This window comes from Trachemys scripta, chromosome 2 (assembly GCF_013100865.1).
Source record: "Trachemys scripta elegans isolate TJP31775 chromosome 2, CAS_Tse_1.0, whole genome shotgun sequence".
NCBI lineage: Eukaryota > Metazoa > Chordata > Testudines > Emydidae > Trachemys > Trachemys scripta.
In genome coordinates, this window is record NC_048299.1 from 154,981,524 (window position 1) to 155,006,108 (window position 24,585).

At 56.7% G+C, this 24,585-nt stretch overlaps 1 protein-coding gene across 2 annotated transcripts in view; it reads left to right on the top strand.

Moving 5' to 3' along the window:
• Nucleotides 1–24,585, top strand: part of ADGRA2 (adhesion G protein-coupled receptor A2) — a 108,118-nt gene that overhangs the window by 70,328 nt on the left and 13,205 nt on the right. For both annotated transcript variants that reach the window (XM_034761957.1, XM_034761956.1), the window contains exons 3-13: nucleotides 12,908–12,979; nucleotides 13,360–13,431; nucleotides 16,077–16,148; nucleotides 16,627–16,790; nucleotides 17,136–17,349; nucleotides 18,008–18,172; nucleotides 21,999–22,200; nucleotides 22,933–23,082; nucleotides 23,542–23,703; nucleotides 23,886–24,086; nucleotides 24,174–24,375. In XM_034761957.1, the coding sequence (XP_034617848.1) occupies nucleotides 12,908–12,979; nucleotides 13,360–13,431; nucleotides 16,077–16,148; nucleotides 16,627–16,790; nucleotides 17,136–17,349; nucleotides 18,008–18,172; nucleotides 21,999–22,200; nucleotides 22,933–23,082; nucleotides 23,542–23,703; nucleotides 23,886–24,086; nucleotides 24,174–24,375 (1,676 nt within the window). The remainder of the gene's footprint in view (nucleotides 1–12,907; nucleotides 12,980–13,359; nucleotides 13,432–16,076; nucleotides 16,149–16,626; nucleotides 16,791–17,135; nucleotides 17,350–18,007; nucleotides 18,173–21,998; nucleotides 22,201–22,932; nucleotides 23,083–23,541; nucleotides 23,704–23,885; nucleotides 24,087–24,173; nucleotides 24,376–24,585) is intronic.

Sequence of the window (24,585 nt, forward strand, 5' to 3'; positions counted from 1 at the left end):
ATAAAATCTGGATTTTATTCCTTCTTCCGAGTGCTTCAGCTCCTGAAACGCTTCCCCAGCAGCCCTGGCCGGATGTGCTGAGACGGCGCTCCACAATAAATTCAGCTTGCCGAGCTTTGGTAAAGGAGCCATTTCCTTGTGGCGTTTGGGATCGCCCTTTCTCCTGACTGCAGCCTTCCCTCCCTTACTTCTCTCTTCGGCTCTGTCTACACAGCCGAAGCTGTGCATGGGTTCAGGGCCGCCCAGAGGGGGGGCAAGTGGGGCAATTTGCCCCAGGCCCCACAGGGGCCCCCACGAGAATATAGTATTCTATAGTATTGCAAGTTTTTTTTATGGAAGGGGCCCCCAAAATTGCTTTGCTCCAGGCCCCCTGAATCCTCTGGGCAGCCCTGCACGGGTTAGCCTACCCGAGCTAGCTGGAATCCAGCTACTGCAGGTAACAGGACTAGAAGACAGTGCAGTGTGGGCTTCAGAGGCAGCTAGCGGGCAGAGTACATACTCAAGGTCCGTGCCGGGCTTGTATTGCCAGCTCTGTGCTGTCTTTAAGGCCATATACATGTGTGTTTGATTTCTCCTCTCAGTAAATGCTGGTTATTAATGAGGGAGACAGCTTTGTAGTTACGTGGGTGGCACTGAAGGAGAAATGGACACGGACATTTACTGATTGTAATTTAATCTTTCCATGCCCGTGCTTGAGGGTGTGTGTGTGGGGGGGGGCGGGGAGTGTTGCCCTCTTCACTGCAGTGTGTGTATCCCTCAGTCTTTGACTTTGGTGCAAGCCTGCTGTTGCTCTGCAGCTGTGATTAGATACATGCTACAATCAAGCTAATAAACCGAATGAATTTCCTCCAAGCTTGGCGAAGAACAAAGGCCTTTTGAGACCCTGTTGACAATGGCGGTGTGCTGTTATCACATGCCTCTGGCGCCTGGGATAAGGCAGCTCCAGAAACAACTTTGCCCATAGGCAGGAGCTTTCCATTGTAGCCTTTGCGAATTTCCTGCCTTTCCCCCTCTCCAGAACTAGTGCCTAGGAAATAGCCTTATCCAGTGGGCAGGAGAATATCGCAGAGGTGCTGAGCGGCTCCACACTTCAGACTGGGACCGGATTTGTCTTTTAACGGGACCTTTGCAGCCTGCTCGTTCTGAATATTTGTGGGACAAAAAGCACTTTGCCTACATGGCTGGCTCACCCACAAGTTACGGGCTGGACGTAGGGATGGCTGGGTGAGGCTCTCTGGCCTGCATTAGGCAGGAGGTCAGACTAGATGATCCAGATGGTTCCTTTTGGCTTTAATAATCTCTAAAATGAGCCCCTGATTAATTTGTAGGCCAGTTGTTTGATGCTCCATATAATGTGACATCTAATTCCAGAGACCCTGCAAAAGAGTGTCTCCTTCTCCTCTTGGTGATTGTGCTGACACTGCTCAGTGCAGCTGGGGTGTTGCTAGGTACATTGAGACGAGGTCAGCTCAAGTCAAATCCTGACCCTGTGCTCCAAAGGTGTGACTCTGACTTAGGCAGGCGCTTGTGTTTACTGTGTAACTCACCGGAACGCTGCTTAACCGTAACATCACAGTTCTTGTATATGTCACTGTAAGAGCATGTGGCGCTGAACAGACTGTGCCCAGCACAGGTTCCCTGCCCAGCAGAGCTTGCAGTCAAGAGGCCTGCTCCTTCTAAACCCCTACTGACTCCATCTGGAGCAAGGCCAGCCCTGATCCCCCACTGCTGACTTGGTGGTTCCCCTTGATTGCCTTGTCTCTCCCAGGACCGGGCCTGATTTGGAGAGATCCTCTTGAAACAAGTGGGAGCTGCAGGTACCAGACCCCTCCCAGAACCAGACACTCACTGCATTACGCCTGCAAGATGGAAGCCCCACTGGGAATATCCCTGTCCCCTCCCTCGCTGAGTGTCCTGGAGTCTGAGGCTCCTACGGGGGAACCAGCGGGAGAGAGCAGGTGTGGCAGAGGGGTATGAGCTCCAAAGCACAACGTATTCCCCGATTACCCAGCATAGGCTAAGCGAGGCACAGGGCCCTTGACACTGGCTCCTTTGTTAGCTGCTTCCTTTGCTTTGTCTTGTTCCTTATCTCGCTGCAATTAAATAAAACCCTTTTCTTGGCTCCCCGCAGTTGAAACCACAGAACTCATCCATCGGCTCCTCACGTCTCGGTTCCTCAGGGCGTTTCTCTTGGTTTATTAGTTTTATGGACTTGGGTCGTTCTCTATTTTACTTTAAAAAATGATTGCCAAGGCCCGGGGTTGTTCTGGCTCCAGCAGTGGAGAGAGGTTCGGGGACAATAAGTACGTTCCAACTGCAGAGGACGAGCTCAGCTGTGGGGAATGGCAGAACCAGGACGTGCTCTGGCACCATGCATACCAGTGAGGGGCAGGATCGTATCCAGGGTGACTTGGCCCCACGGATCTCGCTAGACTCGCATTTCTTGGCTCCAGGGGCACGGTAACTAGTGGCCCGGGTGAGAGAGATTTCACCTTCTGGCTGTGGTACAAAGAAGCCAGAGTCCTAGTAACCATAGAGTCACTCAGTTCCAGCCTGACCTCCTGTATGTCACAGGCCATTAAATTCCATCCAGACAGTTACTTCGTAGTGAGTCCAGTAAGTTGTGTTTGGCTGAAGCAGATCTCCAGAAAGGCAGCCAGTCTTGGTTTGAAGAGATGAAGAGATAGAGAATCCACCACTTCCAATGGTTATTCAACCTTACTGTTTAAAAATGTGCACCTAATTTCTCATTTAAATTTGTCTGGCTTCAGTGTCCAGCCATTGAGGCTTGTCACTCCTCTTTCTGCTAGATCAAAGAGCTCTTTGTAGTCAGGATTTTCTCCTCATCAAGGTGCTTGGACATTGTAGTCAAGTCACCTCTCAGTCTTCCTTTTAAGCAGCAAGACAGATTGAGCTTTTAAAGTCTCTCGCTGTCGGGCATTTTCTCCAGCCCTCGAATTGTTTTTGTGGCTCTTGGCTACACTTTCTCCAATTGTTCAGCATCTTTTTTAAAATGTGGGCACCAGACCTGGACACAGTGTCGGTTCTACCAAGGCTGTGTACAGAGGTAAAATCACCTCCCTGCTCACTGCGCCCCTGGTTTTGTACATCCAAGGATCGCATTGGCCCTGTTAGCCACGGCATCGGGCTGGTTGCTCATGCTCAACTGCTTATCCATGGTGACCCCTGGAGCCTTGTTGGGGGGTGTTGAGTAGAGGGATGGCACAATGTCCAGCATGCTAATGAAGAGCATCAATCAATCGAAATAGAAATGGCCGGCAGAACAGAGATGGTGACTTGGGAGAAATGCGGGGACACGGAGATGGTGCACTGCTGCATGGCTCCGGGTGGGCTGGCTCATGGCAGTGTTTAACTCAGTTCTGATCGCGCTTTACAGAACTCTTCTTTGAACTTTCTCTTCCTTTCCTCTGCCAAGGAACCGCTGGTTGTGAAAGACGATTGCAGCTGGAGACTGATGCCAGCGATTCATTGCTGTCAGTGCCCCCAGAGAGTACAGGGGTGTGAGGTGCTGTCCACACTGTCCTTGCCCCAAAGAGCCTGTCATCTGCAGAGAAAAGACAGGCAAAGAGTGGGAAGGGAGTCAGAGGCACCGAGAAGGGAAATGACTTGGCCAAGGTCACCCAGCAGATCAGTGGCAGAGCTGGGAACACAGCCCAGGTCTCCTGAGTCCCCATTCAGTGCCCTGCCCGCTGAACCTCACTGCCTGCGGGAGGGAAAGGGTCTGTCTGCTGACTCCAAAGATGGGCTGGGTGCTCGGTCAGAGTGAGGGCTTCTGAGCGGCAGGAGATGCTTCGAGGCACTGCCTGCACCACAGGGGATTCCTAGGGGGCAGGAGGGGTGCAGAGTCTGGCCCCAGTAATACAGCACGTAGAGGTGTACACAGTGCCCAGCATGCGGAGAAAACGTTTCTCAGTGCATGCTGGGAGGAGGTGACAATGTCTCTGAAGCAGCAGCATTGGGGCACCCCTGCCCAGACCAGGGGATTTTCCCAGCCCGTCCGCGGGGCTAGGTGGGATGCACCAGATGCGTCACTAGCACAGCTCCAGAGCTGTCCTGGCTGAAGAACTTTCCGACCTCTCCGGAGGGCAGCTTGATGTTGCCGAGGGAGTCATGCGGAGGTTTTTTCGGCTGCTCTCTGCTGGGCAGCCAGTGGCCGCAGGCTGGGTGTCCCCCTTCCCTCCCCTCGCTAGGAAGAGCGTGTTTGTGCTGGCCCCGGGTCAGTGGGGCTCGCAGTCCAGCTTACTCGAGTGAACTCTCCAGGCATGAGGTCAGTTGTAATGGAAATAAAGCATCATTTTCTCCCTGGCTGTGTCTCCGGGCCTGAGAGCAGAGATGTGTCTCCACTCGGGGGCCTTGCCAGGTAAAGTCTGGAGGCAGAGGGACATTTGTAAGCTGTGGTGGGCAGGAGTTTAATGGAAGATGCAGTCAAATGGAAATTGGTACAACCCATTAAAGCTAAACTACATGGGCAGGTTTGGGTTCCAGGGACCAACAAAATGCATGTCCTTCCACCTGGAGGGAGGCCCGTGTCTGCATGGGCCATGGGGGTACGCAGCAGTGCATGGCTTGGCCTATGCTTCAGCCTATGTTCCTCTGCAACACGGTAGCTGCTTCAAACTGGAGTCTCCTCTAGGAATTTCTCCCCTCTCCAGCCTGGTGGTAGTAACAAGAGACTCATGAATCTCTATCGTGCCCTCCATCCCAAAACAAGCTACGGAAACAGAAAAGTAAGTCACCAAGCAAAATAAAATAAAATGCGCAAATCTATGCCTAATCAAACTGAATACAGATAATCTCACCCTCAGAGATGCTTCAATAAATTTTTTCTCAGACTGGACACCTTCCAGGCCTGGGCACAATTCTTTCCTCTGGTACAGCTCTTGTTGCAGCTCAGGTGGTAGCTAGGGGATTCTCCATGATGGCTCCTCCCTCTCTCTGTTCTCTTCCCCCCTTTATATATCTTTTGCATAAGGCGGGATCTCTTTGTCCCTCTGGGTTTCCACCACCCCCCCTTACTGGAAAAGCACCAGGTTAAAGATGGATTCCAGTTCAGGTGACATGATCACATGTCACTGCAAGACTTCATTACTCACTTGCCAGCACACACATATACAGGAAGACTCACAGGTAAATACAGCCATCTGCAGACAATGGGAGTCATCAAGATTCCAAACCATCATTAATGGTCCACACTTTACACAATTACAATAGGCCCTCAGAGTTACATTTTATATTTCTAGTTTTAGATACAAGAGTGGTACATTTATACAAATCAGATGATCATACTCAGTAGATTATAAGCTTTGTAATGATACCTTACAAGAGACCTTTTGCATGAAGCATATCCCAGTTACGTTACATTCACTTATTACCGTATTTTCTCTAAAACTATCTCAGTTACATTATATTGAATTATCAAGTTTTTATAAAACCATATAGACTGCACAACGTCACAGAGGTTTCATAGGTAGGATGGAATTACCCGAATTGGTGGCTTGGCCAGTGCTCTGGATTCAATGTGGAAGGTGGCAAAGCTGTGTGGAATGTTTCTGATACTCCCTTTGGGCCTCAAGACTTGGGGTGGTGAGAGAGCTGCCGGGGAGAGGAGAGGGAGCAGCAAGCAGAGGCTGAGCCCTGTGGACTATAACGTGTTAAATACATTGCAGGCGAGTGGCTGCCGCGGTTCCTGCCCCTGGATACAGAGAGACTGCAGAGCTGCAGGATTCTCATGGGACATAAATTAAGCAATTATAGGAAATGTGATCCCTCAGCTAAGGTTACGCAGAGAGGGCTCAGGGCAGGAAATGGGACCCCTGGTGCAGATGGGACAGCCCTCTCCCTGCAACTGTGGCAAACAGATTTGGTACAAATGGGTGGCCAACAGCTTCATGTTACTTGAAGGGCCCAGGCCCATCTCACTCCAAGGGCAGTGGGGGGTGTCTGAGGGGTGCAGCATGGCTCTGAGTGCTGGGCTAAGGAGCTAGCCTGGTAGTGTTCTCCAGGGGGCATATAGAAGGCCCCAGTTTAAGAGCACAGGGACTAAGCTGTTTCCTTCTGTTGACATTCTCTGGCTCAGAAAGACATTCCCTTCTCCGAGACCATGTGTGTGTGGGGAACACGCCAGAGAAGGCTCCCTGGTGGGAAGGAGGCGTCAAAGGGCTGTGACGTTGGGCACGTCACTTATGGCCTGTTTTTCAACTCTAAAACAACAAAGAGTCCTTGTGGCACCTTAGAGACTAACTAATTTATTTGGGCATAAGCTTTCGTGGGCTAGAACCCACTTCATCAGATGCATGGAGTGAAAAATACAGTAGCAGGTATATATACACAGCACATGAAAAAATGGGAGTTGCCATATCAAGTTGGGGGGGTCAATGCTAACGAGACAATTCAATTAAGGTGGAAGTGGCCTATTCTCAACAGTTGACAAGAAGGGGTGAATACCAAAGAGAGAAAAATCAGTTTTGTACTGCTAATGAGGCCAGTGGAATCAAGGTGGCCCATTTCAAACAGTTGACAAGAAGGTGTGAGTATCAGCAGAGGGAAATTTAGTTTTTGTAGTGACCCATCCAGTCCCAGTCTTTATTCAGGCCTAATTTGATGGTGTCCAGTTTGCAAATTAATTCCAGTTCTGCAGTTTCTCGTTGGAGTCTGTTTTTGAAGTTTTTTTGTTGAAGAATTGCCACTTTTAGGTCTGTTATTGAGTGAGCAGGGAGACTGAAGTGTTCTCCGTCTGGTTTTTGAATGTTATGATTCCTGATGTCAGATTTGTGTCCATTTATCCTTTTGCGTAGAGACTGTCCGGTTTGGCCAATGTACATGGCAGAGGGGCATTGCTGGCACATGATGGCATATATCACATTGGTAGATGTGCAGGTGAACGAGCCCCGGATGGTGTGGCTGATGTGGTTAGATCCTATGATGATTCCCTTTTCAACTCTGTTCAGTATGTTGGATTCAGAGTTCTTTTGAAAATCTGAACACAAGAATCACAACGGGATTGGTGGGGTGCTGGGCAGTTTTGAAACTCTAGCCTGGACTTGGAGCTGAGCCCTTCTCTGGCCCTTAATTGCCCCGTGCCTCAGTTTCCCACTTTATAGATGGGAAGTAGTGATACCTGCCCAGTTTTGAGTAAAGCTCTTTCCAGCTAAGTGTTGTTACTGAGTATCCCCTAGCTCAAGCACATGACAGTTTTTAAAAGGATAATTTAAAGGAGGGACTTTGCACAAAAATGCAGGTGGGTTCTCCCAGGGTGGCTTTACCTTTGCTGTCCTCTTTAGCGCTGTGTGGATGGAGCAGGCCGCGCTGCAGCCAAGCACATTGGATGGGCTGGGGTGTGCGTCTCTCCCCTCGAGTTGTCTAAGCAGAGAGTGGGGAGGAGAAGCAGTAGTTTCTGAGCAGGGAAGAGCCCAGGGCTAGAGAGCAAAGAGAAATCTAAAAGCCAAGGGTTCGTAACAGGCTGCAGAACCATAACCGACCCCAGGCCGCTCCAAGGACTCTTTGAAGCAGGGTTTAATGGGAAAGCAACCTCGGGGGCTTAGGGAACTGACCCAAGCATCACCTCCCCTATCCAATGTCTGCCTCTGCCAGGCTGGGTTCTGGGGGATGGCCTATGGCTAACAAATCAGTCCCCATGTGTAAAAGCGAAGGGGGCTGAATTGTCGATGTGGCTCTGCAGATACAGGCAGAGACGTGGATTGCTGCCACCACGCATGGAATGGAATATGCTGAAACTCCATGGTGGCTGCACTGCTGATTCAATCTGACACTGTTAGAGCAGGACCCACCCTGATCCCACCAAACCCTGGGTGTGCTTGGATCTGGATCCAGCCTTGCTCCTCCAGCTTATCTCCCCCCTCATGGGAACGTCCCTGAATGGGCCATGCTAGCCCTGCTCCAGGATTGTGGAGAGTGCCTCCCGCGTCCAGGAGGAAGGGTGCCCACCCTAGACAGTCTTACATCACTTCCATGACAGCACTGTGGCCTGCCCGTTAGGTTTTGCAGTTCTTTCAAATCCACAAGCACCAGGCTCATTAATTCCCAACAAACCGGGCTCTGCAGCACTGTTAGTGTGCATGGGGCCGTGGGTTGCTGCTCCTGCCTCTTGGGGTTTCTCACTCACTCCAGGGGCAGCCTCGGCATTTGCATTGTGCTGCCCGGACTCTGTGGGTTTCACGGAGTAGGACAAGCAGCATGAAATGGAGCCCCATGTGCTCCCAGCAGGGCCGGATTCACTTTTTGTGGGCCTGACGCCAAACATATTTGTGGGCCCCAATTGGGGAAATAGGACATGTGATGGGGGGCGGTCCGCAAAGCGAGGGGCCGGTTGGGGGCAATGAGATGCAGCGCAGCAGGAGTGGCCCCACTCAGCCCAGCACAAGGGCACTGTTTACAAACTCCGAACTGTTAGATGCACACTGGCCCACCCAGCCCTGCGCTACCAGCGTGCCCCTTCCACACTGCCCCCCTGCCCAGTGCCCTGCCCTTATGCCCAGCGCCCCTTCACCCAGAGACCCCCCCCAAAGATCCCTATGCCCAGCACCCCCAACCTAGAGACCCCTTCCGCTGACCTCCCACCACAACTGCACAGCACCCGGCACACCATACCCCCCTGCCCAGCAACCCCCCGCCCACAGATCCCCTACTGTCCAGCACCCCCTTCACAGCTGTACAGTGCCCCATATTCCTGAGGGAATTCTGCATCAAATTCTGTGCATAATATTTTAAAATTCTGAAATTTTTTATAATAAATAAATGTGGAAGCTCCACAACGTACTGGGGAGCAAAGGCCACTGACTGCATGGAGGTGGGAGAATACCCTGCAGCCTCCCCCACCCCCCTGGGATAGGGACTTGGCAGTGAGACTGATCCTGACCCTGACACAGCACAAGGGCCATGCCTGCCACAGAAACATCCTGGGGCCCTGCCCCTTTTGCGCCAGGCACACCAGATGTGGGCAGGGAGGCTCAGCCCGGCAGCAGGATCCAAGTGCAGAAGGACTTAGTGGGGGGTATCCAGATGGGGGTAAGAGGGTTCTGTGGGGGGGGTAAGAGGGTTCCGTGGGGGGGGTAAGAGGGTTCCGTGGGGGGCAGTCTGGGTGCAGGCAGCTCAGTGCGGGATCTGGATGCACAGGGAGGTGCCAGGTGCAGGGGCAATGGGAGTCTGCAGAGGGGACCAAGTGAAAGTGGTTGGAGCTCAGTGGGGGGGGGGAGTCTGGGTGCAGGGGCGCTGGGCATAAGGGCAGGGCACTGGGCAGGGGGGCAGTGTGGAAGGGGCACGCTGGTAGCGCAGGGCTGGGTGGGCCAGTGTGCANTGGGAGTCTGCAGGGGGGACCAAGTGAAAGTGGTTGGAGCTCAGTGGGGGCGGGGAGTCTGGGTGCAGGGGAGGTGGGGTTGTTGTGCTTAAAGTAGTGCACAGGATCTTTTCAGGGGGAATAAGGCAAACGCTACATTCATTGGTAATACATGCATCAATCAACACTGTATCATATGCATATGATCTATATTACACTCATGCACTCACATACACACACACAAACACACTCTGTCTTGTTGTTACCAACTAGTTGCTCCCCTTAACTTCACTGGCCAGATGAGTTAGATAGGGGAGGGGTGGAGCCGGGCTTCTGCCGATCCGGATCGATGCTCCGACGTTGACAAGACGAGACCCAGGGTCCTCTGCAAGACACCTCACATTTATAGCAGCTTCCCTCTCATGCAAATCTGTACCAGATTCAAAATCTGTGTCCGTTGGTCCTTTGTGCTGCTTCCTTCTGGGTGTTGTCCCAAAGCTGTTCAAAGAAGGTGTTTCCAAAAGAAGGTGCTTGCTTCTAACCCCCCTCCGAGGCCGTCAATATGTCTCCTCCTTCTTTAGTGAGCCCACTTGACAAGTTTTATTGTCCTTGGGTCTGGCTTCCATCCCCTCTCCAACTAGCTGTCTGGAGGTGCCTGCCTTCCACGCCTTGCTCATTCACACCTCATTCATTCAACACGGCAATTGATTAAGGAGGGGCGGGGGGGGGGAATCTTATTCTACTCCTAGCAAAAAGACATTTTTCTTCTACTTTAACTATCCTTAGGGACTATAACGTTATACCAAGGCTTAACACAAAGTTTTCTATAAGTTTTTCTACATAGGGATCTGATACAAAGTTCCTATATCAAAGGACTTGATACAAAGTTGTATGAAAATAGCTTAATACAGGGTTATATGAAGAGGCATAATACAAAGTCATATGAAAGTTAGAGGTTATATATGGATAGGCTTAATACAAGGTTATATGAAAGTTATGTGAAGATGCTAAATACAGAGATTTATCCACAGGGTTCATTTGGGTGGGGGTGTAGGTGGTTGGGGCTCAGTGGGGGAGGGTGTCTGCGGGGGGCTCATCGGGGTGGTACAGATGCAGGAGAGGTGGGGCTGGTCAGGGTGAGGGTTGATGGGCCTGCTTAACAGGGGAGCCCCAGCTGCTGCCAAGGGGGGATCTACATGCTGGGCCCCCATTTCCCCTATCCCAGGAATCGGCAACCTTCAGCACGCAGCCCACCAGGGTAAGCCTGGCGATCCGGGCTGGTTTGTTTACTTGCCGCGTCCGCAGGTTCGGCCAATCGCGGCTCCCACTGGCCGTGGTTTGCCGCTCCAGGCCAATGGGGAGCTGCGAGAAGCCCTTGTCCTGCAGCCCCCCATTTGCCTGGAGCTGCGAACTGCAGCCAGTGGGAGCTGCAATTGGCTGAACCTGCGGACGCGGCAAGTGAACAAACTGGCCCGGCCCGCCAGAGGGCTTACCCTGGCGGGCTGCGGGCCAAAGGTTGCTGATCCCTGCCCTATCCCCTTCTCTTCCCCACCCCATGCCCCTTCCCCACCACTCCATCTCCTCCCCATCCCAACCCCTTCCTTCCCCACTGCCTGTCCTCCTGCCTCGCTTCCCCATCCCCTTCTCTTCCCCATCCCATGTCCTTTCTCCACCACTCCATCTCCTCCCCATCCCACCCCCTTCCTTCCCCATTGCCTCTGTCCCCCTGCCCTGCCTGCCCCACCATGGGCACTCACTGTTGTACAAGATGAAGGATGGCTCCCAGCACATAGAAGGGAGCTCAACCAGCACTAGGACCCAGAAGGTGGTGTGTGTCAAGCTGCAAAGTCCCCTGCAAAGTCCCCCTGGCTGTGCAGCTCTACAGTCAGAGTAGGTATGCTCCTTCCAACCACCCCCCAGACCCCACCCCGCCTCTTCGCTGCCTACTCTCCCCAGGTGAGCGTGGTGGGCCCTCCCTCCTGCCCGCAAACAGCTGATCGAAACAGCTGATTGGGGCGGGGGGGGGAAGGGAGCAAGCTGTGAGAAGAGGCAGGGGAGGGGAGCTTGGCTGCCCTACTGCAGCAGGAGCCTCGGTGCCAGGAGCACCAAGCTTCTGCCCCCCACAGGAGAGAGCTGGGGGGCAGAGAAGAGTGGCCCTGGCTGGGGCCCCCCTGGAGTGTGGGCCTGGCACCATGGCAAATCTGCTATTGGCTCCTAGCGACACCACGCGCCATGTCTTGGGATGTGACAAACCGTCAGCTCGTCCTGGGATGCACACCTGTATGGAAAGACTCCCTGGACTGTTTTACACGTGGGGACACCGAACATGCACGCATGGCCTGCTCGGCCAGTGAGGGGCTGGTGGGCAGACCCTTGTCTGCTGCCTCCTCTGCAGAGAGTCTGCAAGTGCTCGTTAGCACAGAGGGAGGCCCTGGCATTTTCCTCTCCTTCCAACCAGCAGGGAGCTGTAACAGTTTCCAACCTCACTCCCTGTTCCCTTTTGAGAGATAATTAGAGAGAGATTGAATTGAAAGCTGCTAATGAGGTTCCTGCCCAGCACTTTGCAGCCCTGGCAACTCCTGGCTCTGATTGGCTGGGGAATCTAAACCCACAGCAAGGACAACAATAGGGTCCCTTTCTGCTGCCCGTCCATGCAGGATCTCAAAGCACTTTCCCCCCACGTGGCTGTGTTCCCAAGAGGTTTATGTGCCCTGCCAGGCTGGTTATCCTGCCTGGCTAGCACGGTGCAGCCGTTGTGAAGGGCGTGCAGGCTCCTGCTCCCTTGGAAAGCAGTGCTGTGAAGTGGAGCCGCGAGGGTCCTGACACCCGTACTGGATAATGGGGCCGGCTGTAGAAAAAGGCACCAGAGGAGTCCAGGTCAAGGTTATTTCAACCCTATCGTCTCTCTCAGACCTGTTCATCCAGCATGGCCCGAGATCCGCCTGGGCCCTGGGGTTCCTTCTGCCCCCTCCCGGGGGGAATGTCCTTGCCAACTCCTCCCCTCCAGCCAGGCCACTTGCTGATCAAGATACGTGCTTGGCTGCTGGGAGTGGCAAGGGGTCTCCGGCAGGCGCCGCTGTACTGCCCTCATTCCGGATATTCCCCTCGTGAATCGAGCTAGGGTGGAGGGGGTGCCAGTCCAGTTCCTCACGGACAGGCGCCCGCCTCAGAAGCGGTGCCACCACACAGGGCACTGATGTCCCAGCCCCATTTTTCAGCAGCCTGGGAAGTCTCTGGAAGTTCTTTTCCCATCATAGAGAAGGTGAATGGATGAAGCCATTGCTGGCATCAGCGCATCATCTTACTACCCTTGGGCAAGTGGAGGAGGAGGCCCCTCCAGGCAGCCCGGCCTTGGGCTGTGGCATTGGCTAGGCGTACCAGGTGTTTGCCAGCTGGTGCCATGGCTGCCTGTCCAAGGGACCTTCCAGCGCTGTTTGCACCAGGTCTGGGCTCCCTTGAGCTGGGTCGACACCACCTGGGGGGAGTGATCTGCCAGGAGCACTGTGCTAGGCTGCTCTGCCCCCCACCAGGATATGGAGCCTCCTGCTGGCCACTGGCTTCCTTTCTATCTATTTTCTCTCTCTCTTTCTCCAGGGACCTCAAGAATAACTTGATCAGCACGATCCAGCCCGGCGCGTTCCTGGGCCTCTTGGAGCTGAAGCGCCTGTAAGTGGCCCGGGCCCCTGGTTCACTCTTCTGGGAGAGTCGAGCCTGCCGCTGGCTCGTGGACAGGGGCCGGTGCACAGACCAGACCCCCTCCACACAGGGTCCCCTCTCTGCGCCCCCAGCCTGGGCTTTGAAACAGCCCGACTCCAGGAGCTACCTGTCCTGCTGCTTCGCCCCACACACCAGGCAGGTGCTGAGCTCCTCCAGCAGTGGGTGCACTCACAGCAGCTGCCCCGCTCTCAGCAGTGCCTGAATCCTGTCAGTTGGTTCGTTTATACAGCGCTGCTCCAAGCAGCACCAGAGGCTCCCCCCAGCAAGGCACAGCCGGCACCGGCTTCCACCGCTCACACAGCTCTTATGTCCCTTCTGCTTGTTTCCAGAGACATCTCCAACAACCGCATCGGCTGCCTCAGCGCCAGTGTCTTCCAGGGACTCGCCAACCTCCTCCGGCTGTAAGTACCCAGGAGGGCCCGTGGGAGGGATGTGGCACTGACGGGGGGCTCCCTGAAGGGCACCTGCCCGCAGGCACAGCGCTGGCCAGGGGCTTTCGGCTGTTGCGGAGCAGGACCCCCACATTTGCTCTGCCGGTCTTGCCCTTATTCCCGTTCCCACCCGGCAGCAGCACCCTCTTCTCTGCTAGCGAGGGATGGAGCAAAGGCTAGCCTTTCCTGACGCTCCATCTCGCTACCACCGGCCCTTAGCTTGGGACAGCCTGGCCCCCACCAGCCAGAGCCTAGCAACAGACACACTCCAACTCCTGAGTCCCCTGAGCATCCCCCGGCCATGTCCAGCCCCTGTTCTACTGGGCACTCACTGAATTACCAGCCCTGCTGTTCCCAGCTTACTGGTTACACCCGAGACTACAGCTCGGCGTCACACTCTGCAGTTAGGTTGTTTACAGAGGGAGCCTGTACAAGTTTATTTAATGAGGAGCAGAGATGCTGATGAGAGAAAACGGGATGTTGAAAACAAAGGGTTACACATATACGCTAAAAGCATCACATGCCTGCGAGAACCTAAACTTAGCTGATAGGATGTTGTTATGCCAGAAGAGGAAACGCTCACTCGACATCCTTCCAGCGTGTAACAGGCAGACTTGGCTGGGAGCTTCTGTTCGTGAAGTAAGCCCACTGCTTACTTCCTAGGCGATGCTACCAGGGTGTCCCCGTGCAACCCCGGAGAGATTAAAACAACCCTCTGATTTTTGTTCTGGAATTGGGCGCCCTCCCGAGGTTCCTCCCTGTAGATGTGCAATCTCCCATTGGTTTCTGAATTGCGATTAGCTGGTGGCTCAGGAGGCAGAAGGGGATCCATTAGGAAGTATACAGTGCATCTGACCCAGCTGATAGATAAGCACCTCCTGCTCGTCAGGAAGGACCATGGGTCACCTCCCAGTGCCCTGCTTTAACTCTCAGCCTTACGAACGTCATTTCCAGGATAGGTCCGTAACTCCGTAGCTGTTAATGTCCCCTTATCCTTTTGCCATGGCTGTGGTGGCCAGTGTGTTACTGGCTCTCTGTAGAGACCTCACATGCCCCCTTCAGTGAATTTTTGTGCACATAACTGACCCAGAGATCCCTAAAAAACTCTGTGCACCCTCTACGCCCTCAGGGTCACAGGGACACTAGCCCACCCAGGGTGCTGTCATCTCTGATCTTCAGCCTCTCTTGGATTTAGACACGTGGGCGGGAGTCTGGATTGTGGGGAAGAAAGGAGGAGAGAGACCCCTGTCCCTCAGCCAGCCACTCCTTGGCCGCTCCCAGCCTCCCCCCGCAGCCTGCCCAGCCGCCTGCTTGCCCAGTGGCTCCATTAGCTCTCCGGGTCCCAAGCACAGAGTGGCTTAGCTCCTGAGGGCAGACGCTTCAGAGCAGCTCCTGCCGGAGAATGCGTGTGACGATGGCTGAATGGTCTGTCTGCCAGGCGAAGGTAGCGCTCAGCGCGGAGCTCATTAAAGGCCCTTGCTGCTCAGCCTGTCGTATGGGCTCCTCTGTCCCCACCTGTCTGGGGAGCTCATTAAGTGCAGCTTGGGGATTGTGTGCATTCTTGATCAAAGTGAGCTTTAAAACCCCAAGACACAGCGGCAAGCGGGGCCAGGCCTCTTGTTTTCGCTTTTCTCCATAAAAGCAGGCCAGGGAGGGGGGCTAAGCCGGAGAACAAAAGCTGAGCGGGACTGAAATGGCTGGAGAGATTCTGGGGGGAATTGGATTAAAGCAAAAAGGAAACTTCTGCCCTGAGTTTTCAGTGTGCATCTCTGTATAATCTGTGATGCTAGCGTGTTGAGAGAGTTTGTAAAGTGAGAGGGAGTAACTGAGCCCCAGGACTCCTGGGTTCTCGTCCCAGCACCTGAGGACTGGGCGTCAAGACTCCTGGCCTTACATTTTCCAAAGTGACTAGTGATTTTTGGGGCCCACATGAGACCTAAAGGGCCCTGGTTTTCAGAGGGCAGATACTCAGCACTTCCGGCATGTCAGGCCCTTTTAAAATGTGTCTCATCGGACCCCCAGAACACTTGTGACGAGGTAGGCCCTTGGGTTCTATTTCTGGGCCTGCCTCAGACGGTGTCCCCGCTCTGTGCCTCAGTTTCCCATCTGTAACATGGGGATAATGGTGGTCGCCCCCTCACAGAGGGAGTAGCAAGGTGAGGCTGAATGATGGTTTGAGGTGGTTGGGCTCCATACAGGGTGAGCTGGGGCGAATTACACAGGAGATGATCTGTGGAGTGTTCTGGCTCTATGGAACTCAGGGTGTTTATTGTGTCTGGTAGCCCTCAATGGGCCAGGTGCCGTATGAACACAGCTCCCTGTCCCTGCACCAAAAGCTCTCTTTAAGGTCCCAGTTCAGCAGCCTTAGCAGTTGAGGCAAAAGCTGTCACATGCTCCCTGGAGCCAGGAGCTTTCCCGCCCCGGAGTGGGGTGTGGGGGAGGCAGAAGTGTGGGGAGAGCAGGTTTTGCAGTCTCTGGAAATACCCATTCCCTGCCCTGGCTCTGCGCCGGGAGATGTTTGCACTGGAACTTGGCTTGGTGCGTTTGCCCAGCAGGTCAGAGCGCGTCAGCCAAACCGCTGTCACCTCCAGCCCGGTTCTTGTCTCCTCTCACAGGAATGTGTCAGGGAATATTTTCTCCAGCCTCCAGCCCGGCGTCTTTGACGAGCTGCCATCTCTGAAAGTCGTGTGAGTATTTCGCTGGGAGGAAAGGGCGCGTCGCAAGGCCCCCCTCACCAGGGAGAGTCGCCCTGGCCAGCAGGGAGCTGAGCGAGAGATGTGCACGGAGCCCTGCAGGGACCAGGCTCACACCCAGTGCCCTGCAGACGAGGTGTGCTCACATGTGTGTGCTCTGGCAGTTACACGTGTGTGCAGACTGGCACGGGGACAGCAGTATGCGTAGCTGCCCATATCCTGCCGCGATGGGTACACCCTCTGTGTGCTGCTCCGGTGATGCTCCGGCCTCCTGCAGTGAGCGTCGGGGGGGACAGGCCTCCCCTTCGAGGTCTCGTGCTGTTACCTGTCCCAGCATGGAGCCCGGTGGCCAGCAGTCCCCAGCCACTGAAGCATGGAGGTCCTGGCAGCGGCTGGGCTCACTCTGCCGAAACCCGTCTCTGTGGGGCCTCTGCCCTCCCTGACTCCAGCCCTTGGGGTTTGCCTCTTCCAGTGACTTTGCCACCGAGTACCTGACATGCGACTGCAACCTGCGCTGGATGCTGCCCTGGTCCAGGAACCGCTCGGCTCAGATCTCCGACAAGACGCTGTGCATCTACCCCAGCCCCCTGCATGCCAAGCCGCTGAGGAGCGTCAGGGAGAGCCAGCTGCAGTGTGGTGAGGCAGCCTGGCCTTGAGTAGCACTCCCAGAGGGCAGGGGGTGGGCAGCGTAGAGTTTCTGAGGGCCAGCCCCTAAGCCGTCCGTCAGGCCTCCGATTGCCAAGGCCCTGGATAACCCCCTCAGCTCACCGCGGGCCTAGTGCCAGCCGGGCTGGTGGTTTCTGTGGCGTGGATTCCAGTCTGGCTAGGGATGGGACCGAGACCGCCTCCAGCCTGTGGATCATGACCCACAGGGGCCTCCGGTCATGACCGACCTAGGTGGGCTGGGCACCGCCGATGGGGGCTCCCTGCCCTGCCGGGGAATGAGGTGGCTCACCCAGGTATCTCGGCCCTTTCCCACAGTGGGCGCTCCGGAGCTGCACACCCACCACCTGATCCCTTCGCTGCGGCAGGTGGTGTTCCAGGGCGACCGCTTGCCCTTCCAGTGCACAGCCACCTACCTGGACAGCAGCACCCGCATCCTGTGGTACCACAACCGGGTGCTGGTGGAGGGGGACGAGCAGACTGGCATCATCCTGGAGGAGAGTCTCATCCATGACTGCACCTTCATCACCAGGTACGGCGCGGGCTCCATCCTGTCCGGGGTGCTGGCCTGGGCGCTGGGCAGTGAGTCATAGGCACTGGGGGCTCTGTGGTGCAGCCAGTGTACCAAGCTGCTCTGGGCAGGGGCCCGGTTCCCAAAGGCTCAGCTCAGCCCTGGCCATGGGTCGCTCTGGACCTTGACAGCTCCTGCTGAAACTGAGCCCACAGGAGCTGGGATTCCGGACTAAGCCTCACCTGGGGTGGGGGCTGGGATCCCAGTGCCTAACTCCCCTAGGTTCCTTTATAAATCCCAGCTGGGATTTTTATTTATGGGCTAAATGGCCACGTTTTCTTGTCAGCTGCCACGTCCTCCCCAGAGGTGGCTGCCTTGTGGTGGCATTTGAAATGATCCCCGAGCCTCGGTTTGTGCCCCCACCCCAAAGGAAAGGGACTGCAGGAAAGCGCTGGGTGAGCCCTGGGGAGGTGTCTCGCCAGTGGGTTAGCAGTGGGTACGGATGCAGACACGCCTCTGCCTGTCACTCGATGGGGCCTAGGGCAGTGCCAGGCGTGTCAGTGAGCGCCGCTGACCCTCAGGCCGGGGGAGGAGAGATGCTATGTGTTCTCCTCTTGTGGCCTCCTGGCTTCTCAGATGTGAGCGTGTGCCTTGTCCCTCCCCGTCCATCCCCCCCCAGCGAGCTCATCCTCTCCAACATCCACGTCTCTGCCAACGGCGAGTGGGAATGTGCCGTCTCCACCTCCCAGGGCAACGTCAGCAAGAAGGTGGAGATCGTGGTGCTGGAGACGTCGGCCTCGTACTGCCCGGCCGAGAGGGTCACCAACAACCGTGGGGACTTCAGGTCAGAACTGGGACTGCCGCGCCCCAACGCCCACCCTCCAGCGGCACCTCCTGGTCGCTGCCCCACACCCACTGCCCAGTTACCCGTGGGGGAAAGGGCCTGGGGTAGGAGTGGCCTCTTCACGTTTCCTGCTGGGATCAGTGTGTGGTGAGTGCCCCCAGCAGGGCACCGTGTTGCTGGCACAAGGGGCACTGGATTTCCCTGTGGGGATGCTGAGGGTACTGGGTTGCTGGGCCAGCTGCAGTGTAGCGGAGTCCCCTTCGCTAGCTGCCCCTACAACCCTGGGGGCATCGGAGGAGTTCCCTCCTCCTTCCTCCATCGGAATGAAGAGTTCGGCTGCCTGGGAGGATCGGAGGGCATGGGGGAAAGAGGGAAGCACACAGTTTGCCCTGTGACCCCAGTCCCCGGGTCCCTCCAGCCCAGCCTCCAACACATGGTGCTTCTGAGAGGGGTGGAAAGCTGCACCGTGGGGTGGGGTGTGGCTGGAGATCCCTCCTGATTGATAGTTGTTGTCTGTTTGCAGAGTCCCCCAGCGCCTCTAACTCCAGACAGAGCGTGGGAGGCGGGGGGCCAGGCGGCAGCGCAGCAGGCGTGGGGGTGTCAGGGCTTTTCCGCTGGCTTCCCCACTCCTCGGGCTGCAGGCGCAGGGCGGGTGCTGAGACTCAGTCCCGCAGGTGACCCAGCGTCTGGCAGTGATTAGGCAGCCATTGATAGGGAGGCTTCTTTGAAAGGCTTCCCGTGCTGGCAGCGCAGACGGGCTCCAGAAGCAGAGGTGTTGGAATTTCTCTGGCAAGAGACAAAAGGCTTTGGGAGCCCACTGTAACCTCGGCGGGGCCTTCATGGAATATAAATTACTGGTACAGTAAATATGGCTTAAATTAGCAGGACCCCCCGCACGCCCCGCCCCCTCCCCTCCACTCCGTTCTGAGCAGGATATGGAATTAGATAGCTGGGGAAATCAGCGTTCTGCCGCGGGAACTCCCCTGCAGGCCTCTGGCACCTGGAGCTGGGCTGTGTGGAGGACACCCAGCACAGAGGGGCTTGGGGGGTTTACTTGCTGGCAGAGGGTTGGGGGAATACGGGGGTGTGTGAAGAGGGTGTAGGGGGATGAAGGCTGCCAGGGAGTGATACAGGGCAACTGGAGACCTGTGGGGATATAGGCGGGCTTGGGGGAGGGGCACAGGGGCTGCTGAGGGGTGTACAGGGTGGCTTGGGGCCTGAGAGCGAAATGGGCTGCGGTGGGGGGTACCGGGATTGGAAGGAGTGGGGATATGGGCTGCCAGAGGGATGGAGAGGAGGCCGGTGCCCATGGGGGTATACAGAGGGTACAAGGGCAGCAGGCTACCAAGGGGTGAGGAGGATTTAGGGGTCCAGTGGCATTACCAGGCTGTGAGAGCTGCTAGACAGGTGGGGTCCATCCTGCTGAGGGTAGAGGGGCACGGGCAGGGCGGTGTCTGGCACTGGGGCACTAAGGGGCATGAAGGGCTCAGGCAAAGCAGCCCGCCCCATCCACTCTCCCAGCTCCAGCCGGGATCAGCGCTACCTGGGGGGTTTATTCCAGAATAAGCGATGGTGTGAATTTAATGCACAACAGCTCTTTGGCGGGGGCGGGGGGGGGCACTCCAAGTCAGGGAAAACATGTCCACGCCAGACAGCTGTTCTAGTCAGTCTCCCCACACAGACGAATCCTTTGACCCTGCAGCTGTATTGGTCCCTTGTAGCCGATTGCCTGATCAGGTTCATTCCAGCCATTGGGTCTCACAATCGGTGCAAAGGACTGTGGGAAGCAGGAAGAATTCTGGGCTTGGATGTCTGCTGAGCGGAACTGGGGGAAGGCATGTGACCTCCATGGGCCTCCCTCTCGTAATCCAGCTGTTGTGGTAGCGGGGGAGCAGGGAGTGGCTCAGAAACCAGATGTTGAAACAGCTGGGCCGAGCCGAGATTTCCAGGAAGGGAAATAAATTACCCCATAAAAATCTCAGCTGCTCTGTGGATTGTCTGAAGTCTTTCTCTTTGTCATGCCCTGCACGCAGCTGGAAAACTTTTTCCTGATCCCCCTTGGGATGTTCCCCCCATGCACAGACGCATGCCTGCTCCCCCATTCTGTGCCAGCAGAGCTTCCTTGCTGGTTGCACTCGCCTGGTTCATGGGCGGTTGACCCAGCAGAGCCCTGAGGAAATGGTGCTCGTTAACGTACCAGATGGGGTGCTCACCGGCTGCTTTTGGTCATCGGCGAGCTGAGCCTGGGTGGGGGGTGTCTGTCCAGTTCCCAGCAGACAGGCTAGATCAGTGTTACAAAAGGAGCAGGTGGGCCAACCCCCCTTGCCTTGTGATGACAGGGTTGCCAGTGCTCCGGGTTCTCTGGCTGGCCCCGTTCCGCTGGGAGCCTGCCCGCTGCTGTGCTGTGTGCTGGGAGAGCCCCAGGCAGGCTCCCGTTGCCCCCCGGCTCCCTCAGCAGGGCAGTGCGCCCAGCTCTGCACAGTCAGTTTGCATTTCTCCCCCACTGTAGTTATTTTCTCGGGCTCGGGCTCCCTTGAGGCTGGCGGTGGGTTCCCAGGGCTGCAGCAGGGGAGCTGGGAGCGGGGCTAATCACAGCCTAGCCCAGCCATGGTGCTGACTCAGTGCGCTGCAGGAGGGCTAGGCATTATTTTCCTCTTATCATTCAGGAAATGGAAATTGGCCTGCCTGTGGCCCTCCCCCCCCCCCAGTGCCGGCCTGCCTGTCCCCCATCTCTGTCTGCTTGTGGGCCCCCCCCAGCTCCTGCCTGCCTGCCCCCCCGCCTATCCCCCCCCGTCTGTCTGGGCTCCAGTGGTCTCTGTAGAAGCCTGTCTCCTAGCTCCAGGTTGGGGAAAGGTGTCTGGACCCCTCCATCAGTCAGTCTCAGGAGGGGATAGCCTGGGCAGCAGGAGGCCATGCTGCCCCTGCCCACATACTTAGCAGGATACCCTGAGCGGGGAGGGGAGCCTCTGTGGCCCAGTAATAACGTCCAGGGACCGGAGCGGGGCTGGTTGCTGGAGCAGGATAGCACGTTCTCGGCTAAGGCTCTCATCCCTTCCCGTGTTAGAGAGGCTGGCCAGCCTAGGGACGTACATGCTAGAGAATGCAGCTGAAAATCCCCCCTGCAGGATCCACCTGCCTGCTTAGATTTAACCCACTTCCACACATGCTAAGTGGTGAGTGCTGCGGGCCTGGGACTGACAGACGGAGCGGGCTGCTGTGGCTGGGAGTCAGGGCTCGGGGGTTCCCTGGTTGGCATTGCCACTGGCCTTTGGGCAAGTCCTTCTCCTGTCAGGGCAGCCTGGACAGCCGGAGCAGAAGGTGCTTGGAGGAGGCAGGCGCTGCAGCTGCTGTTGTTATTTTAAATGTCATTCTTTACGGCACTCCAAAGCACATAGCACACAGGCCAAGGCACTCCTTGGTTACCCTTTATTATTGTAGGGCCTGCAGGCCAGGGCTGGGGATCAAGGCCCCATAGAGCTAGGCACGCCGAGACCAGACACTGCCCCAGCTCCCAACCCAGGATTTGGGCAGCATGCAGCGGGGCAGATTAGCCCACAAAGTGGGGTGGGAGGTGTTAGCGGGACGGCAGTCGGACCAGTCCCCAGTGCAGGGACCTGCCAGCTCTGTGGCGAAGGGTTTCCAGCATGGACTGAAAAGGGGCAATTAGGGGGCTCTGTGGATTTTGGTGGGGATCCTTCCTATCGCAGGGGCGGCAGGAGAGAGAACAGGGAGGATGCTAAGGGGGGCGTTGGGCAATGGAGAACGGTGTATTGGGGGCCTTGCAGGCCGGGCACGTTCTCACTGCGCGCCTCCCCTTTTCGTCTAGGTGGCCCCGCACCTTGGCCGGTATCACTGCCTACCAGTCCTGCCTGCAGTACCCCTTCACTTCGCTGGCCGCGAACGGGGGCCCTGCGGCGGAGAAGCAGGCGTCGCGGCGCTGCGACCGCATGGGGCGCTGGGAGGAGGGTGACTACTCGCACTGCCTGTACACCAACGACATCACCCGCGTGCTCTACACCTTTGTGCTGGTGAGTGGGGCCTGGCTGAGACACAGGGAAGGAAACAGTTTCCTCTTCGCCCATCCAGGCTGCCTCTTGATGGCATGCGTCATCTGTCTGTCTATCCGTCTGTCTGCAGTATGCATCTGGATGCCTGCATCTCTGTCTGTCCATCTGCTTGCTTCTCTGTCCATCTGCAGTGTGCATCTGTCTGCCCGCCAGCCTGTCTGTCCATTTGCAGCCTCCATTCCTCTGCCTGCCTGTCCGTCTGTCTGCAGTATGCGTTTTGCCTGCCTGTCTCTCTAGCCATCTGCAGTGTGCATCTGTCTACTTGCCAGCCTGTCTGTCCAACACACCCACTGCGCTGCCTCCCGGCCCCCTGCTTCCCACAGAGCGGCGTTTGTAGCCTTACTCACACACTCTGTCCGGAGTTAGAGGTGCTGGGGGACTCTGCAGACAGACACCAAGTATCAACCAGGAGGGCAGGACTGGCGCCGCTGGGCTTCCATCTGCAGCGCCTCTAACTCCAGACAGAGCGTTTGCCTGCCAGCCTATCTGTCCATCTGTCTGCCTGTCATGTTTCCAGGCGAGTGTGGCCATGGTATGTCTGTGCCAATTGCAGGCTGCAGTGCCATTCAGTGACCCTTCTGTAGATCAGGGCATTTCTGAGGCAGTCTCTGCCCCAGCTGCCTGGCATGGTTGTGTTGGGCTAGCAGGAGCGGGGTATTGACCCAGCTGGTGACTCCCCCATTGCCCCTGCAGATGCCCATCAATGCCTCCAATGCCCTGACGCTGGCGCACCAGCTGCGCGTGTACACAGCTGAGGCTGCCAACTTCTCCGACATGATGGACGTCATCTATGTGGCCCAGATGATCGAGAAGTTCATTGGCTACGTGGACCAGATCAAACAGGTATGGCTTTCTCCCTTGCCCCAGCTCCCCGTCACGAGCCCTCTCTGCACAGCCCTTCCCAACCCTCTGCCCCAGTTCTCCCTCTTCCCCTCCACATGGTGCTGTCCATGAGCACTCAGCTCCTCATCCCAGTGCCAAGGTGCCTGTGAGCAGAGCCCAGCCTGGGGGTCGAGTGCTTCAGGTATTCCCCTCCTCCAGCCTGTGAGCCCCTGCCCAGAGCAGTCATTGTCCTCCAGCCAGGCAGAGTATCCCCCAGCCCCCTTTTAGGCCTCTCTGCAGGCCCCGGCTGGCCCTCACACCCACCTAGAGACAGGCTGATGTCACCACCCCAAGAGGGAGGCTGCGGCACACAGGTGGAGGGACCATCCTATGCTCCAAATGCCCCTGGGGAATCTTCCTTGAATCCCTGGGGCTGGGTGTGTCAGAGCCCACAACAACCACCCCTGTGCTCCCCTCCAGCTCCCAGACGTCATGGTGGAGATGGCAAGTAACATGATGCTGGTGGATGACCACATCCTGTGGATGGCTCAGATTGAGGACAAGGCCTGCACCAGAATCGTCCGCTCCTTGGAGAAGATCGCGGGCTACGTGCTCAGCAGCAACTCGCAGCATGTGGCAGTGGTAGGGCCCCAGGGCTGTGGAGCTGGGCAGGACTGGGGGGAGCTCAGGGCTGGAATAGCAGGGGTTGGGGGTCAGCACTGAGGGGCGCTGGGGGAGAGTGGCCTGGCCTCTGCCTCCAAGGCCGCTAGGCTCCGTGTGGTGGGTGCCCTGCTAACGCCCTGGCTGCTTTGCGCCCTCGGCAGAACTCGAGGAACATCGCCTTCGAGGCCTACTTGATCAAGCCAGAGAGCTACACGGGGCTGAGCTGCACGGCCTTCCAGAAGCGAGACAGCGGGCGCCCATCGCTGCAGGAGCAGGAGGCCGAGCCCCTGGCTGACCAGCAGCTGAAGTTCAGGTGCACCACGGGCCGTCCCAACATCTCGCTAGCCAACTTCCACATCAAGGTACTGGGGGGGTGTCGATGGGGAGAGGGGGGGCCTGAGAGCTGCGCCGTCTGGGGCCTGCTAACCTGTTACTCCCTGTCCCCTCAGAACAGCATCGCTCTGGCCTCCATCCAGCTGCCCCCCAGCCTGTTCTCCACCTCGGCCCCGTTCTCCCTGCCCCAGGCCTGCAAGGTCCAGTTCCTGGTGTTCCGGAACGGCAAGCTCTTCCGCAGCACCGGCAACTCCTCCCGCCTGGCCGACAACGGCAAGCGCCGCAGCGTGGCCACCCCTGTGATCTACGCCGGGACACGTAAGGGGCCCTAGCCTGGCATTGCTGCAGGGGGACAGGGACATTCAATGGGCTCTGCAGTGTCAGGGGGCTACGAGAGAGGCTGCTGTCGTCTAGTCAGACTGCCCCACACTGGAGCCCACGTCTTCCTCCCCCGGGGGGGCTGTGCACCTCTTAGCAGCTCAGACTTGCCCATCCCATGACCCAGATGTGAAGCCGTAGGGGCCCCTG